The sequence below is a fragment of the Chlorocebus sabaeus genome, chromosome 7 (genome assembly GCF_047675955.1).
Source record: "Chlorocebus sabaeus isolate Y175 chromosome 7, mChlSab1.0.hap1, whole genome shotgun sequence".
NCBI lineage: Eukaryota > Metazoa > Chordata > Mammalia > Primates > Cercopithecidae > Chlorocebus > Chlorocebus sabaeus.
Genome location: NC_132910.1, coordinates 136,069,044 through 136,087,904, shown reverse-complemented (window position 1 = coordinate 136,087,904; position 18,861 = coordinate 136,069,044). Strand labels below are relative to the sequence as shown.

Genomic DNA, 18,861 nt, shown 5'->3' with positions numbered 1-18,861 from the left:
ACAACGTGACTTTACTAAATGCCAGTCAGTGATGGAGAAGATACTTTAAAAAAAAAGTAATAAGTGGCCGGGCGCGGTGGCTCACGCCTGTAATCCCAGCACTTTGGGAGGCCGAGACGGGTGGATCACGAGGTCAGGAGATCGAGACCATCGTGGCTAACACAGTGCAACCCGGTCTCTATTAAAAATACAAAAAATTAGCCGGGTGTGGCGGCGGCGCCTGTAGTCAGTCCCAGCTACTCGGGAGGCTGAGGCAGGAGAATGGCGGGAACCCGGGAGGCGGAGCTTGCAGTGAGCTGAGATCCGGCCACTGCACTCCAGCCTGGGCGGCAGAGCGAGACTCCGTCTCAAAAAAAAAAAAAATTAATAAGCAATAGCACAAAGAAATAGAAAGCAAGAGGAAAATGTAATCTACTTTACTTTTCTTGTAATCTATTAAGAGAAGTCAATCAAAATATTTTTCAACCTGTACACAACACAGAAATATTTGCTTTGACTTCTTAAACTGCTTTGACAGAATTTTAAACTTTATATTCTATATAATCACAGGAAAATTCTATAGAATCATAATAACTCATTTAATTAGGCACTCTTTTCTTGTAGTATCTATGCCAAATATACATGAAGATTTAATTCATTTGAAAGATACCGTTGTAAGTTTTCAAGTTTTCCAGATTGAAGACACATGGATTATTTTAAACATCACAATAACAAGAAAACTTAAGAAAGTTTAAATAAATTAATTTAAAAGTATAAAAGCAAAATGAATGAATTAAAAATAGAAAAACATAAATAAGCCCAAGTGATGCTTTAAAAAGTAAATTAATAGCTATATCTGTAATAGAATTAAGAATGAAAAAGAAGTGAGGAAAGTCTATACCTATATTAAATATCAAAAATATAAAATAGGCCAGGCGCAGTGGCTCACGACTGTAATCCCAGCACTTTGGGAGGCTGAGGCAGATGGATCACCTGAGTTCAGGAGTTCGAGACCAACCTGGCCAATATGGCGAAACCCTGTCTCCACTAAAAATACAAAAATTAGCCGTGCATGGTGGCACACGCCTATAATCCCAGCTCTTAGGGAGGCTGAGGCAGGAGAATCACTTGAATTGAACCTGGGAGGCAGAGGTTGTAATGAGCCAAGATCGTGCCACTGCACTCCAACCTGGGCAACAGAGCAAGACTCCGTCTCAAAAAAATAAATAAATAAATATATATATATATATATATATATTTCTGCAAACCCCAAAAACCTGAATGCAATGACTGATTTTCTAAGAAAATGTAAATAATCAACATTGACCAAAAAGAGATAGAAAACCTACACAAAACAGATGGAGAAAGACATGTAAGAATTGAAAAATTAGCAGAACCACTCTGTAATATGGCTAAGCTCAGAATGCTTCACTGTGTGAATTCTTTCAAGTCTTCAAACAGCTGATATTTCTAGTGCTATCAAACTGCTATAGAACATAGAAAAACAAAGAAATTACCCCCATTGCTTTAAGATGCCTGCATCCACTTGTACCAAAATAGAATAAGGCATATACATAGTCTTAAAAATACAGACCAATCACACTTCAAATTATTCTTGCAAAAATGCTTAATAAAATATTAGCAAATAAAACACAGTATTATATTGTAAGATTAATACAACACAGCCAAGTGAGATTCATTTCAGGAAATATTGTTACTCAGCTTATGACAAGTAAAAAGTGGGGAGTGAAGGGATAGTCTAAACAGATTACACCATTTCATAAAATTCAACATATATTCAATAAAATTCAGCATATGTTCCTGATTTATTCCTATTTTTGGCATCTATAAAAATGAAAAACTGAAGGTATCCCTATTAAAGTCAAGATTAAGGCAAGGATGGTCACTACTGCTGGCTTAAGGAATTGGGCATGAGCATGACATAAAAAATACAAATATATGAGAAAGGGGGGGAGCAAAATTATCTGCAGATAATGTAATTATAGAGCAGTAAAGCAAAAGAGAATCAAGAAAATAACCATCAGAATACAAAGTTTAATGAAGTGGCCAGTTATTTTTTAAAAATCAAGTGTTTTTTATAATGACAAATAATATGAAGGAAAATATGTTGGGAAAAAAGCCTTATTGACCAGAACCTTAAAATAACGAGGAATAAATATAAGATATAATATAAGCTATGCGATGTAAAATACAAAACTCTACAAGCAAGATACAAGGTTAAGTGGCTTACTCCTGGATCTGAAGATTCAAATTATAAATATGTTAAAATATCCAAAAATACAAAGAGTAAATTTTATCACAAAATATCAAAGTTCTTTCTCTTTTGGGAACTTTAGAAAATAATTCTAAAGTTCTGGAGAATATGACAGAATAACCAGCACAACTTTTTTAAAGAGTAAGAAGAGACTAGACCACTCACTATTAAATATAATAGAACCTAAAAGGATTTTTTTGGCCAGTAATAGACAAATAGATTAGTCAAATGGAATGAAAACTCAGAAACATACCTTCAAAAATAAGAATTTTGGTTTGATAAAAATGACATTTCAAAGTAATGGTGTTAAAAATGAATTATTCCGTCAGTCATATTGGGAACAACTTGATTTTTAAAAAATCAGTTTTATTAAAGTCTAACTCACCTGCAATAAACTATACCCATTTAAAGTGAACAATGCTATGAGTTTTGGCAGATGTCTACACTCTTGAAATGACTACCACGATTCAGACACAGAACATTTCACCCCCTGCCCAAAGTTTCCTCGTGCCCCCAAACTAAACAAGAGCTGGATTCTTACCTTACTCTTTACATCAAAATGCATTTTAGATAACTATTTAAATGCAAAAGGATATGACTAATAGAAGAAATTAAGAAGCCACATTATTCTAATATTAGTGGTAAAGAGAGCCACTCTGAAAATGACAAATGAAAATGATAAATCTGACTACATCAAATCATGAAATTCCTGAACAGAACAAAACATCATAACAAAAGATCCAACAGATTAAAAAAATTATTTCCAACACAAATAACAAAACGAGAGTAGTACCCTTCATATATGAGATCTTACAAGAGATCTCACAATATTGATCTCACAATATTAAAACATAAACTTTGAAATACAAAGTCTGCAAGAAAAACAGGCAATTTACAGAAAAAAAAGCATTGACTAAGGTTTATACACTGCTGGAGCATTTTAATTTTTATTCTCACTTGTTAACTTCTGCAGTAGGAAGATAGTTAATTTTAATTGCCATTTTAAAAACTAAAAGATGGTTTGGCTTTTTATGGTTTTAAGAAAAACTAGACCTAGGGTCTAGAGAAGCACTTCAAAAATTCATTTTGAATTCACCAGGTGTGGTAGCATACTCCTGTAATCTCAGCTATTCTGGAGGCTGACGCAGGAGAATCGTTTGAACTCGAGAGGTGGAGGTTGCAGTGAGCCTAGATCATGCCATTGCACTCCAGCCTGGGCAACAGAGCGAGACGCTGTCTCAAAAAAAAAATTATAAATTCAAATACATTTGAAGAGACTAATAATTACTTCATGAGAAGAGCTTCATTATCCCCTACACTATTCATACTTGGTGATTTCATGTAATTTTGTAAAAATGGGTCCCATGATTCTTGGTATCAATACAAACAAAAGTTTATTATTATTTATATGGGAAAAAAATCATGTGACAGCAAGAGAGAGCCTATTTCTTCATAATGCTTAATTTTTTTCATCCTAAAATTGTAAACTTGCCTTTTTACCAGGAGAAGAAGGTTTAAAAGTGTTTGAAATTGATTCTTTCTTCTCTTCTTTTTTAATTGGTGGTAAAGGTTCCTCAGAAAAATAAGGATTAGCATCAAAATAGTCCCTTGGGTGAAGATTTAACTTAAACGGTGCTCCTTTAAGTAAACGATGGTGTTCTTCATTCGCTTTCTGTAAATTAAAGAGTTTGAAATTACATAGCATAAATTTCACAAATTGAAAATAACCCAGATTAAAATCTTTTACATTGTAATATAAACATGATTCTTAAATCCATCCTGCTCCATGTACTTTTTTAAAACATTAATTTGCTACGTTCTATTTTTATGCTACGAAAGATATGCCTACTTGCAAACATAACTACGCTTATTCATTTTGGATACAAATTTATTTGCAGTACTGAGACCTTATCACCTGAACGAATCTATATTAACTATGTGGGCAGCATGATGCAGAATAACAAGAGTTGTCTCTAGTTCACGCCCTTCCTGCTTTGTAGCATTTCTCAGAGATTCTGGGAAAGTTACGTTTTAGTGTCACATCTTCTTCAACTGTGAATGAGGACATTATCATTCCCCCCATAATGCTGTTGTAAAGATCACATGAGACTATGTAGATATATGATTTTATATGTGTATATATGAGATATGTATATATAACATTTTTATAATTTTAAAAAATATTTTATATGTATACATGAGATTATGTATATTTCATATATCTGTATATATGAGATGTAGATATATATGAGATATGTATATATGTATATATTACATTTCTGTAATATTTATTGCTATCTAGTATTCAAAGCAAAACAGCAGTCATGTTTTCCTCTTATGTTATAATCTTTTCTATCAGACAATATTAAGTATAAAAATCACTGGCTATTAATAAAGTAGCAAAAATCAAATTATGAAATACAGATTCAAAAAAAACAACTACACAGTGAATATTGATACTTTTTTTCACTTTTGCAAATATAAAATCTGATATTTCATCATTCAACAAACTGAACTGAAAACACTTGATAAATGAAATATAAAATAGATAGTTACTTGAGAGAAGACTAACTTTCACTACTAGGAACCCACTGTAGCACTTTCAGAATCCTTTCCTCTTTTGGGATTTTTCTCTCACCCTTGCTTGTCCTCTTCCTTTCTCCAGCTTGCAGGACATTCATTCATTCTTGGTGATCTGCTCTCCACTCTTCCATATCACAATGATGGTACTGGAAATTTATTCTATTGATCTTTTTGGACAGTGTTCCGCAAAATTTAGTTGTCATAGGAATCACTTGATAATTTATTTAAATTACAAATCACCAAGCCCTTCCCTCAAAGAATTCTGATTGCATTGGTCTGCTGTATGGTCCATTAATCTGCGGTTTTAACAGTCACCCTCAGTGATTCTCATGTGTGATTATAATGTCATGTTTTAGGATCACTTTTTGCTAGAGCATGGTCACCTTTTACCAGAAAAATACTGTATTTGTCTTACCAACCCCTGCCCTAGAATGTTCAGTTGAGTACTGGTCAGCAGATGTGTGAGAAAACTATTCAAAGCCCAGAGAAGAACCACCTGAAAGACTGTGAGGTGACAGTGTCTGGCTCTCACACAGAACTGGGAATGGTGCTGGTTGCCATCAGCTGTGCAAGAAAACGTCATAATTCACAGGGCATCCGATGGAGTACCTAGAAAGGTCTTGCCTCAGTAGTGGGGAATAACTAGCCCTAGATTGAGCATAGCTCCTATCACACCTAACAAATCTTAAATGCAAGACCTGAAAAGATAAAAACCATTTCTAAGTAATGTGAGAGCATTCCAGAACAAAGCCCAAGAACATTTATAAGAATACAAAAATATACAGCACTCAACAAAGTAAAATCCTCATTATTTGACATCCAGTGAAAAAAAACTGCCAGTAATTCAAAGTAGCAGAATATGACCCCCATACTGAGAAGAAAAACAATTATTTAAAATCAACCAAGAACTAATATAGATGTTAGCATTAACAGAAAAGGGCATGAAGACAGTAAGTATATTCTGTATGCTCAAAAAATTAAGTAGAGACAGGTAAGACATTAAAAAATACTCAAACTTCTAGAGAGCAAAACCACAATGTATGAGATTAAAAATACACTGGTTGACATTAACAGCAGATTGGACGTTACAGAAAAATAGATTAGTGAGTTTGAAGATGCAGCAATAAAAACTAACCAAAATGAAATACATAGAAGGGAAAAAGGACATTTTTTAAAAGTTAATAGGGTGTTGGTAAATTGTGGGACAATTTCAAGAAGCCTAATACACATGTAACTGGAATTTCTGAAGGGGAAGAGAAAGACAGATAAAAATATCTGAAGAAATAATAACTGGAAATATTATAAATTTGATTTGAAAAACTATAAACTCTTAGATCCAAGAAGGTCAATAAACCTCAAGCACAAGAAGGATGAAAGAAAACAACACAAAGTCACATCATAATCAAACTGCTTAAATGAGTCATAAAAAGAAAAACAAAGTAACCAGAGAAAAGGACACATCGCACACAGAAGAATAAAAATGAGCATGACAACAGGTTTCTCATCAGAAACAATTCAAGCAGGAAGACAGTGGAGTAACCTTTTTTTAATACTGAAAGAAAAAGCAAGATACATTTTTCAAAATTAGTTTTAGGATATTAGTAAATCCAGGAATATAAAATTTCTGCTTTATGTATAAGTTCTAAAAATGAGGATAAAAGAGCTTTTTCTGTTAAGAAAGTATCTTATGCTCAATAAGTATAGGGTAAAAGATTAATTACTGAGCCACTATAAAATTCCACTGTATGTAGTTGTGTAGTATGTACGTATTATTATTCCTACAGATGAAAATTAGTTTATATACAATTTTATAAGAACCAAGGTTTCTGCCCAATTTAATGGAAAACTGTTCCTGGGTTTGGACATGCCTGTCAGCAAAATGGTCATTATTCTTTCACATTCCACTGGTATTTAAAATTACCATAGCAAAACTGTTACAGCCTGCGTGCCTATAAAAACAAAAACAAAAAGCTATAAAGTGATTGCCATTTAATGCTTTATGTTCAAATTAACTTGACTTTTCATTACTACCAGCTTCCTTTATGTTATGGTGATATTGTGAAATTCTATTCGTATGGTTCTAAAATTTATAAGGGTTCCTTTATTTATTTACAAATAGACATTCCCCATATAAAGGAACAGGTCTCATTATAAGTCAAATATCGTACACAGTGAGTGTAAGAGGCATATGCTAGTAAATTTCAGTTTTTATCTCTGCCATTTAATAAAGTGAGCAGTTTTCTCCTATCCTTTCCTCTGTCTCCTCATAGGATTCATCCATTCTCTAACCTCCACTTTTTCCCATCACCCCTCCACTCCTCCATCCCATTCGCTCATCGTAATGGCTTCTTGATCAGCCCAAAAGTATTACCACTATTTTTGCAGGCACAGATAGTAGGGTGTGTTGGGAATATGGCTAAGGGTCAGGATATAACTCTTTATTTAAAATAGAACATAGTTGATCAGGCCAGGCTAATAGAAGTTTCGCAGCTAGTTTAGAGAGATATAAAATAGATGTGGTAAACCATAGCAAGAGATAAAATTCATCCCAGAAGGAGCTGAGAGGATATACAGCAAGATATGAAAATCTAATAAAACAGTAAAATTATCACAATTCATAAACATGAGTTTGCCACTGCCCCAGTGATACAAATAGATAGAACAAAACAAAATTAGATCTCAAGTGAATTATTATTATTATTACTGAAACAGAGTCTCGCTCTGTCACCCAGGCTGGAGTGCAGTGGCGTGATCTTGGCTCACTGTAACCTCTGCATCCTGGGTTCAAGCGTTCTCCTGCCTCAGCCTCCTGAGTAGCTGGGATTACAGGCGTGTACTACCATGCCCAGCTAATTTTTGTAAGATTAGTAGGGATGGGGTTTCACTATGTTGGTCAGGCTGGTCTCCAACTCCTGACCTTGGGATCTGCCCATCTCCGCCTCCCAAAGCACTGGGAATACAGGCATGATCCGCTGCACCCAGCCTCAAGTGAATTATTAATATCGAGTTAACTAAATAAAAGAAAGGTTGAAACATTCAAAACAAATTTTTTACCTTATAATTTAGTTTTGCTGCATCATAGAAGTCAGCAGAGTGTGAAAACTGTTTACCTATGGTAATATTTGCATAGCTAAGGAAGCAAAGTAAGTAATGGTGACTTCAGAGTTCAGAAATTTAATTTTCCAAAATTTCAAAACAAACTATAAGACAAGATATTAAAAATATCTTACCCATATCCAGTTCCTTTCTTTCCCGGATTTGTGTATAAATTCTTTCCAGGTGCCTTATATTTTTCTCGAGGTTTTGACTGTGCGCTGAAAAATGGGACTGGACCACCTATTGTTCCATAGTAGCTTCCTAAGCCACATCTTACAATTTTTTGGTGTTTTAAAAGGAAGAGGTTAAAATGGCAAATTTTAAGTCTATTTTACCATAATTTTTAAAAAGATTGGGAAAAAAGAGAAAAAAATGCTAGTTTTAATCTAATTTCATTTTCCTTATTCTTCAGTCACAGATTTTGATGTGAGATATGTTTTCAATATTTGTATTATTTTAAACATTCTATAAAAATAAAACTGCGTAATCCTTAGGAAGTTAGAATCATTCCCATTAATTCAGTCAATTGTAACAATAAACAGAGTCTTTTGTGTTTTTAGATTAATTTGTGGGCACTTTATGGCAAGTTAGCTAATAAATACATCTGAATATCCATCCACAAGAAACTACACTTGCAAAACAAATATTTAAGACTGCTGTTTCCACTACTGATGGAAAGTGACTCAGGGAATTTGGGTGCTAATTTTCTTCTGTTTGGTTTATATCTCATAACTTTACTGCAGAAAAAATTAACCAAATATTTTCTTTTTTTCCATTTTAATGTTAAATTTTCTGGGCACACAGTATCTATGCAAAATCATTAAAGTGTTTACTATCCAGCACTTTCACAGATTTTTTGTTAAAACTTCCACAATAAGGATAACTATTGTTAGCGACAGTCATAGTCTCTAATTCTTAAGTTACCATTGAAGCAAACAAATTTTAATAATCAGAAAAAGGTCTACAAGACAAATGAAGCCTTATTACTATCAAAACTTGACACTGTTCATACATCTGAGTTAAAAATTTCAAAAACTTGAAAGACATCAACATTGATTGCTTATTATCAATACTTTCAGTCTACAAATGGTAGGAAAGCATATTTCAATTAATCCCTCTTTATGAACCTATGGAATGAAATTCTAAAATACAACAAGGAAATAGAGCAGGGATAATGCAGAGAAAGGAGAACTATTCACATACAGGCATAATTTACCCAGAGAGTGATTTAACACAAGCATTAAAAGTCATTCTATTTAGAATTTATTAAATGCCTACAGTTCTGGAGGTGGGTGTGGTGGCTCACGCCTGTAATCCTAGCACTTTGGGAGGCTGAGGTGGGTGGATCACCTGAGGTCAGGAGTTTGAGACCAGCGTGGCCAACATGGTGAAACCCCATCTCTACTAAAAATACAAAAAACTAGCTGGGCGTGGTGGCCTGTGCCTGTCATCCCAGCTACTTGGGAGGCTAGGGCAGGAGAATCTCGCTTGAACCTGGGAGGTTGAGATCGCAGTGAGCCGAGATAGTGCCACTGCACTCCAGCTTGGATGACAGAGCCAGACTCCATCTCACATACATACATATATACATAAATAAATAAATAAATAAATAATGCCTATGGTTCCATAATTTGGTGTTGAATAAATTTCTGTATAAGGGCTTCTTATTTATAATACCAGTCTCCCTTTTTGGAAACACTTTCTGTATCCACTAAATTATAGACGTTTTTCACATATCTGTGAATTTTTTTAAAAAAGGAAACCTAGTCTAACTATAAAACTGTTATTATTTCTTGGCTGACAGATGAATATAAGCATATTATAAACTAATGTATCAAGGTAGCAATTCCCAATTATTACCACATGAGTCAAAGTTTATCACAGGCAGGAGAAAAGACTGAAAAATAGGAAAAAGTTATTTCACATATTACATAAAAAAGAAAGTAGTGACAAAAGGAAAAAATCACATTTCTAAATTTATATCTAAGAAAGTGAAAAAGTTCAAGAAACAGTAATAATAATAAATAATTCAAATCTATCCAAAGTGTCAAAAGGTAGAAAAAGATGAAATTAAAGAAAAAAAGAAAATCCTCACTCTATTTTTTTTCAGACAGGGTCTCACTCTGTTGCCCAGGCTGCAGTGCAGTGCTGCAATCTCAGCTCACCGCAGCCTCAAACTCCGGGCTCAAGCGTTCCCCGCAACCTCAGCTGCCGGAGTAGCTGGGACTAAAGGCATGCATCACCACGCTGGCTTAATTTTTGTGTATTTTGTAGAGATGGGTTTTTGTCATATTGCCCAGACTGGTCTCAAATTCCTAGACTCAAGCAATCCATCCACCTCAGCCTCCCAAGGTGCTGGGATTACAGGCATGAGCCACCGCACCCACCGAAAATCCTGACTCTTTTTCTGTTTTGTTGTTTTGTTTTTGAGACGGAGTCTCTGTCACCCAGGCTGGAGGCACAATCTTGGCTCACTGCAGCCTCCACCTTTTGGGTTCAAGTGATTCTCCTGCCTCAGTCTCCCGAGTAGCTGGGATTATAGGCGCCTGCCACCACGCCCAGCTAATTTTTATATTTTTAGTAGAGATGGGGTTTTGCCATGTTGGCCAGGTTGGTCTCAAACTCCTGACCTCAGGTAATCTGCCCATCTCAGCCTCCCAAAGTGCAGGGATTACAGGCGTGAGCCACCGTGCCCAGCCAAAAATCCTCACTCTTAATAGAGACAATAATTTTGGCTGACTTTGCCTACTAGAATTAGAAGGAAGTATAAGTTCTACAAAGTAGTTTTACTAGTCTCAAAAAATACAGTAAATAAGCACAAAATTAGACTTCAGTGATCATCTATCAAATTAATAAATTGAGAGCGTCAAAGCTATTGAGTGTGAATGAACAATACCCGTTTTTTTTTGTTTTGTTTTGTTTTTTTGAGATGGTGTCTCACTCTGTCACCCAGGCTGGAGTGCAGTGGTGTGATCTCGGCTCACTGCAACCTCAGTCTCCAGGGTTAAAGCGAGATTCTCCTGCCTCAGCCTCCCGAGTAGCTGGCACTACAGGTGCGTGCCACCATGCCCAGCTAATTTTTTGTATTTTTAGGAGGGACGGGGTTTCACTGAACATTACGTTTTAAGTCTCAGTCATATAACATTACACTGACTTCATGGTCTAATGTTAAACTAATTTAAAGGGAACATTGACAGTCGTCATAACTAAGATACTGTTAAACCTCATGAGTATATCTTCACAATAATTTAAAAATAATGTATTTTTGATCAATTATTTTCTTCATCAAAAAAGAATTTCTGGCCAGGTATGGTCCAGAACCCTCCTCCACTTGAACCCAGGAGGCAGAGGTTGCAGTGAGCCAAGATCATGCCACTGCACTCCAGCCTGGGCAACAGAGGAAGACTCCAACTGAAAAAAAAAATTATCCTAATTCCACAATATATTTTTTTCTTTTACTTTTTCTTTTTTTTTTTTTAGACAAGGTCTTGCTTTGACATCCAGGCTGGAGTGCAGTGGCTCAATCATAGCTCACTGTAACATCCAACTCCTGGGCTCAAGGGATCCTCTTACCTCAGCCTCCTGAGTAGCTGGAATTAGAGGCACATGCTACGACACCCAGCTAATTTTTTAACTTTTGTAGAGATGGGGTCTCACTATATTGCCCAGGCTGGTCTCAAACTCCTGGCCTCAAGCATTCCTCCTAGCTTGGCCTCGAAAAGTGCTGGGATTATAGGCATGAGCCACTGCACCCAGCCTTACATTTTTATTTGTACTTCGTTAACAGCAGAAAAAATAGTCAGGGGCATAGACATGATAATTAAAGGCAATTTTTTCCCCAATCTGACTTTGCAAGGTTTTCGAACAAATTTTATTATTTAAGTTGTTTTTGTTATATCAACAAATAGAGCACAGTGATATAGATAATCTAAAATTTAATATAATGAGAATATATTTAATCAAGATTACTTGTCAATCTAAATCATCCAATACAACTATCTCCACCTAAGACAAACTAAGAATAACACTTAAAAATTCATCTTACATAAGTAAGTCCCACAGAAAAACAAACATTTAATTTAGGGATAAAGGTGCAGAAAATCTATTTAAGACTTTTCCCCAAAAAACACTTACGGCTTTTTCTCTCCACTACTAGGGAAGAAGGCTTTGCCTAGATTTTTTTTGGCTGCTTCCATCATATCCCGTCTCCTCACTTGATTCAGATTCACGTAGCCTTCTCCTTCAAAAATCCTTACAAAACGGGGATCGAAATAACCTGCCTGAAGGTCTGACATTGCTTTGGATCCCCCAGGTAGCATCTGTTTACTTTTGCTTGCAGCCTCATTAAAAGGTCCTTTAAAAATAAATTAGGCAGATGATAATTTTGAGCTTACTAGCAATTAAAGGACATGAAAAAGAAGAGAACAGTTTCCAAATACCATTTGGGCCAATTATGAATTTTGAGCTCTAGAGCACTGTTTCGAAATATTCCCTGAAAGCTCTGTGTGAAGGGCTATCTTCACAATAAGACCTAAGTGGTTTTCATCAAAACATTTTAATATTTAAGGCTTTGGTGATACACTCTGAGTTTTAGAGCTGGTAGAGACCTTAAAGAGATCTAATTCAATGTTTCTCCAACTACAGACTAGGAAGCACTGTGTGAGACGGCAGTAAGAGTGTGTGCGTAGGTCGAAGATACGGGTGTTTCATACTCAAATTGAAGCAATTCCTCTCTGGGGCATATACTCAAGACACATGAGTGTCCATGGCCACTAACAGATATTAACAAGAATGTTCATAGCAGTTTTACTCACAATAATCAAAAACATAAAACAGCCCAAATGTCCATCAACAGGAGAACAGATTTTTAAACTGTGGAATTTATACAGTGAAATACTAGTAGCCCAGTAATTTTTTAAAGGCTGTTTTGATAAGTATTTAAAACATCTTTCGTAATTTAGATCTAGGAGAGCTCTATTTGAGGAGAGCTTTGGTAACATGGAGAATTTTTTGAAGTGCATAGAATCCCTAATTCAACTGACTATTAAAACGTGAATCTGTATCACTGACCTTTTTTTTTTTTTTCCTTTTTTGAGACGGAGTCTCACTCTGTTCCCCAGGCTGGAGTGCAGTGGTGTGATCTCAGCTCACTGCAACCTCCGCCTCCCAGGTTCCAGTGATTCTCCTGCCTCAGTCCCAAGTAGCTGGGACTACAGGTGTGCACCACCACACCTGGCTAATTTTTGTATTTTTAGTTGAGACGGGGTTTCACCATACTGGTCAGGCTGGTCTTGAACTCCTGACCTCATGATCCACCTGCCTCAGCCTCCCAAGGTGCTGGGATTATAGGCAAGAGCCACCACGCCTGGCCTGTATCACTGAGCTTTTTAAACTTTTTTTTTTGACAAGGTCTCCTTCTGTCACCCAGACTAGAATTCAGTGGTGTGACCATGGCTCACTGCATCCTCAATCTCCTGGGCTTAACTTCCTGCCTCAGCTTCCAAGGTAGCTGAGACTATAAGCGCAGGACACCATGTCCAGCTAATTTTTATATTTTTTGTAGAGACAGGGTCTCACTATGTTGTCCAGGCTTGTCTTGAACTCCTGGCCTCAAGCAATCCTCCCACCACCACCTCCCAAAGTGCTGGGATTACAGCTGTGAGCCACCACACTTGGTCAACTTAATTTTTGAAAAGGTAATACATTCAAATAGTTCCAAATTCAAAAGTATAAACATTTTCACAAGTCTTTCTCCCATACTTGGCCACCCAATTCTTCTTCCACAGGCAAAGAGATAATCATTTTGTTTCCCAAAAAATGTTCAGGTATGTTCAAGTGAATGTTTTCATATATATCCCTTTTCATTGTTTTAAATGCTGTCTCAGAAGAATCACATTGTTAATGCTTAGTACACTATATAGACTGTTCTCCACCTTGCTTTTTTATTTGACAGTGTATCTTGGAGATGTCTCCAAATCAGTGTTTCATTTTGTATTATTATATAGAAGTAATCGGATATCCAAAAATTGAACGGAAACATTTAAATATTTATGTATATTAGCTCTTTTTATTATTTACGACTTTTGTAAAAATCCCTCAGCCATTCACTTAGCATTTCATTTCTCAGGAAGGTAACAACGGATGGCCTTCTTGGACGCAAATGTAAATGCTGTTTGCATAGGGGAGTGTCCCATCTAACCAAAGTATTCTGGGAGAAAACTGCCAGGCACCTTTGAAAAGAAATAAAATTACCTATGAGGACAATAAATGAGGATAGAGTACCCTCATAAAACGAGATTCCTATTCTCATAAAATAAAGTTCTTGCTGGGTGCAGTGGCTCATGCCTCTTAACTCCAGTACTACGGGAGGCTGAGGGGGAGGGATCTCTTGAGGTCAAGGGTTCAAGACCAGCCTGGGCAACATAGTGAGAGTCCCCACCTCCACAAAGTATTTAAAAATTAGCTGGGCATGGTAGTGTATGCCTGTAGTCCTAGGGACTCAGGAGGCTGAGATGGCAGGATCCCTTGAGCCCAGGAGTTTGAGGATGCAGTGAGCTATAATCAGGCCACTGCACTCCAGCCTGGGTAACAGATATCCTGTTTCTAAATAAATAAATACATAACGAAATAAATAAATGAAATTGCTTAACTCTATTGAAATTTTACAAGTTAACAAACTTTAGAACTAAACACTTTAAAATATAAACCACTAAACAATCATTCAATGTAAATATTAAATTCTAAATTTTATCTAGAAAATACCCACTATTCACCCATAGAGGAAAGCAAATATACTTACGATTAAATTGTGACACATATTTATCACCCACAGTAATATACTCCATCTCACTAAAGAGGCCAATCCTTTCCATGTCCGTTTTCCCTCCTTCCGCAGGCATGGTAGGCATGGTGGTGCTTTCTACACTGCTAACTTCAAAGTTTCCCTAGGGTCACTTCTTTTATCGAAAAATCCTACTTTACATTGAAAATAAAAATAAAAGGGAAATGTTTAGAAAACAGTGGTTACTAATCTCCAGTTCTAATTACTTTCAGTCTGAGAGTTTTAAGGTTTACTATGAAACAAGAGCCTCATACTCTATGGGGAAAGAACCACTCTGTGGAGTGGGGGAGAACAGAGGGATTCAAAATTATCCGTACGAGCCCTTCCCCTTGACTCTCCATGTGAAGTGCCCACAATTACAAAGGAATGTGTAAGATATCATCTATTACACTGCCATTTATCTGTTGGAAATGATAAAATTATTACTGTGTGGTGTATTATAAACAAATCCTTCTGAGAAGTTCAGGGTAGATTTGAAAATCATAATTACAGAAGGCAGACATTTTTACAGTTTACACATAATGATTTCAGCATCCTGCACTGTCCCTTATATTGAAAATATATCAGCTTTTCAGAGTGCACGACACATCTAGGTATTACCCTACAATTCTTGAGGGTTTTTTCAAGTTTAAATAAACATAATAAATGTGCCACTGGCAAAATTATAAAGGGAATGGGGAAGAGAACAATTATTTAGGCAAGATAAAGACAAGAACAAAAACAAAAATTCCACAATGAATTCTGAGTATTTGTTAACGGGCGTACTTCAACTCTGAGCTTTCTTTGGAAATGACCACTTCAAACAAAAGTGAAATATTAAACATGCAACTCTTTATTTAGAAACTAATTTTTTTAAGACAGAGTCTCTCTCTTTTTTTTAAGACAGTCCCAGGCTGGAGTGCAGTGGCATGTTCTTGGCTCACTACAAACTCTGCCTCCCGGGTTCAAGTGATTCTCCTGCCTCAGCCTCTTAAGTAGCTGGATTACAGACACGTGCCACCATGCCTGGCTAAGTTTTTGTATTTTTAGTAGAGATAGAGTTTTACTATGTTGTCCAGGCTGGTCTCGAACTCCTGGCCTCAACTGATCCACCTACCTCGGCCTCCCAAAGCGCTGGGATTACAGGCATGAGCCACCGCGCCTGGCCAGAAATTAATTTTTTTTTTTTAATTTTTTATTATACTTTAAGTTCTAGGGTACATGTGCACAATGTGCAGATTGTTACATATATATATACATGTGCCATGTTGGTGTGCTGCACCCATTAACTCAACATTTACATTAGGTAAGAAATTAATTTTTAATAGTAGGCATGTTCTAAAAAAAAAAAGGAGGAGGCCCAAAGAGCTAAGAATACTTACATCCATCCCATCCTAAAGTTTTTAAAGCACCATCTATGAGCTAAGCACTGGGCATATACAAGTGAAGAAAACAAACATTGGGTTAGTCTTCCCAATTTGTAATCCAAGGTAAGAACTTTTTTTTTTTTTTTTTGAGACAGAGTTTCGCTCTTGTAGCCTAGGCTGGAGTACAACAGCGCGATCTCGGCTCACTGCAACCTCCACTTCCCAGGTTCAAGCGATTCTTCTGCCTCAGCCTCTGGAGTAGCTGGGATTACAGGCGCCCGCCGCCATGCCCAGCTAACTTTTGTATTTTTTAGTAGAGATGGGGTTTCACCATGTTGACCAGGCTGGTCTCGAACTGCTGACCTCAGGTGATCCACCTGCCTCGGCTTCCCAAAGTGCTGGGATTACAGGCGTGGGCCACCGCGCCCAGCTGGTAAGAAGCTTTTACCTTAAATGTATTTATTTATTTACTTATTAAGATGGAGTCTTGCTCTGTCGCCCAGGCTGGAGTGCAGTGGCGCTATCTCAGCTCACTGCAACCTCCGCCTCCTGAGTTCAAGCAGTTCTCCTGCCACAGCCTCCCAAGGAGCTGGGACTACAGGCACCTGCCACCACGCCCGGCTGATTTTTGTATTTTTAGTAGAAACGAGGTTTCACCATGTTGGCCAGGCTGGTCTCAAACTCCTGACCTCAAGTGATTCACGCGCCTCGGCCTCCCAAAGTGCTGGGATCACAGGCATGAGCCACTGCGGGGGGCCTTTTACCTTAAATTCAGAGCAAGCTGTTTCAGTGCCTCTCTGCAAGTCAGCCTGAAACAATGGCTCACCTGAGCATGAATCATTGCTAATAGGTAACACCAAAGGGGCAAGTGAAGATTCATTTTAAACTAAAACATAAGCAAACACAACGCACTTCTCCACATCCTATCTCTTCCATTAATCAGGGATGCTTTAAAACCAAACTTCAGTCAAGATGTAGTACTTTCATTTACCTTATATTTCAAAGCTCCACTCCCCTGCCCAACCACAAACGATTCCAGTGCTGCTACTGGGGCCTAAATGTCTCAGGCCCAGGCCCTGTATCAGCCAGCCTCATCTGTCACCATGGAAACCCCTGCCTTGGCCCACTTGGCTGCAACTGTTCTCTTTCCGTCCTTAGGCTGGGCTCTCTCCAGCCACAGGACCATTGTCCATGCCCTTTCTCTTTAGCCACTTACTTCAGCGTGCCGACCCTTTCTCTCCCCAGCCCACCGCTCGCCATTAACACTGATTCTTCCGACTGCTCAGTTTCTTAATCCCTTCTTTAACTCCATCACAGCGGCATGTACTTCTTCCAAGCCCTCATCGTGGTTGTCTGCTAGGTCACCATCTTATTTTCGTCATGTGGGATCCTTTCACGAACAGTTGTTTGCCCCAGGAAACTTGGCTCCACAAGGGCAGGAGCTGCTGGGAGACTGAGGTTCCCCCCTCTCACGGTATCCCCGCGTGTGAGCAGCTCCTGGCACACAAGCCAGGGAGGAGGGAAGGAAGAAATTCTTGCCTAGAACTTCCCCACTACTTAACTTTTTTCTTTAATGTAAATGACGAGTTAATGGGTGCAGCACACCACATGGCACATGTATACATACATATGTAACAAACCTGCACGTGGTGCACGTGTACCCTAGAACACAAAGTATAATTTAAAAATAAAAGAAAAAATATTTAACTTTTTCCTTTTTTTTTTTTTTTTTTTTTTGAGGCGGAGTCTCGCTCTGTCGCCCAGGCTAGGAGTGCAGTGGCGCGATCTTGGCTCACTGCAGCCTCCGTCTCCCGGGTTCAAGCCATTCTCCTGTCTCAGCCTCCCGAGTAGCTAGGACTACAGGCACTCGCCACCACGCCCGGCTATATATATATATATATTTTTTTTTTTTTGTATTTTTAGTAGAGACGGGGGTTTCACCATTTTGCCCAGGCTAGTCTCCAACTTCCGAGCTCAGGTGATGCGCCTGCCTCAGCCTCCCAAAGTGCTGGGATTACAGGCGTGAGCTACCGCGCCCGGCCCCGCCACTACTTAACTCTTCTTGAGCAACATTTACAATATTATTCATTCATTTATTTAACAGATATTCTGCAAACCCCTTCGGGTTAAGATTGCTGGCAGATACTAGAAACAGATTTAAGAAGGCATAGACGCTGCCCGCAGGACCTTACAATCTATTAGACAAGAAAATAGAGCATAGCCGAATGATGGCACGTTCCCTTGGAAAGGTACGGATAGAGTGTCGTGAGAGGTGAAGAAGGGGCAGAAAACTGGAGGAGGTGATGACTAGTCTATTTTCCAGGAAGGAAACGGAGGTGGCAGGTATCTAAGGGACAACACCTGGCGTCCGCGAGGACCAAGTCACCTCTCCTGAGGACACCCACTCCGACAGCCGAGATCAGGTTGTCCCAGCTCGTCCAGGTTTACTGCGCGGCGGGAACGGCGAGGGTTCCCGGGCGCCCGCGACACGCGTGGGCTGCGAAGCGCCTCTGCACGTTCCACAACAGCTGGCGTTTATTGTGTGAGTGTTGCCCCGGGTACGGGAGAATCCATTCCAAGCACGCTGAGGGGGAATACGAGGAGATTCGAATCCGCATTGAAGAACACACAGAAGGACGTGTGAGTGTTCGCAGGACAGAAAAGACATAACTAAGAGAATTCATCAAATATAAGTCTTCGGCTACCCGCCCCGCCTCGCCTCGCCGTCGGCGAGAGACTGT

At 38.1% G+C, this 18,861-nt stretch overlaps 1 protein-coding gene across 4 annotated transcripts in view; it reads right to left on the bottom strand.

Annotated features, from left to right (window-relative positions):
• CFAP96 (cilia and flagella associated protein 96) overlaps positions 1-18,828 on the bottom strand; it is a 23,814-nt gene extending 4,986 nt beyond the window's left edge. The window contains exons 1-6 of one of the 4 annotated variants that reach the window (XM_008000447.3): positions 18,482-18,828; positions 14,733-14,908; positions 12,068-12,287; positions 8,068-8,205; positions 7,892-7,967; positions 3,747-3,926 (exon numbers count right to left, since the gene is read on the bottom strand). In XM_008000447.3, coding sequence (XP_007998638.3) covers positions 3,747-3,926; positions 7,892-7,967; positions 8,068-8,205; positions 12,068-12,287; positions 14,733-14,841 — 723 coding nt within the window. In that variant the 5' untranslated portion in view covers positions 14,842-14,908; positions 18,482-18,828. Of the gene's footprint in view, positions 1-3,746; positions 3,927-7,891; positions 7,968-8,067; positions 8,206-12,067; positions 14,164-14,732; positions 14,909-18,481 lie in introns of all 4 variants that reach the window. The other 3 variants (XM_073017777.1, XM_008000446.3, XM_008000450.3) reach the window with 3 other exon arrangements.
• Between the last annotated feature and the right edge of the window lie 33 nt (positions 18,829-18,861).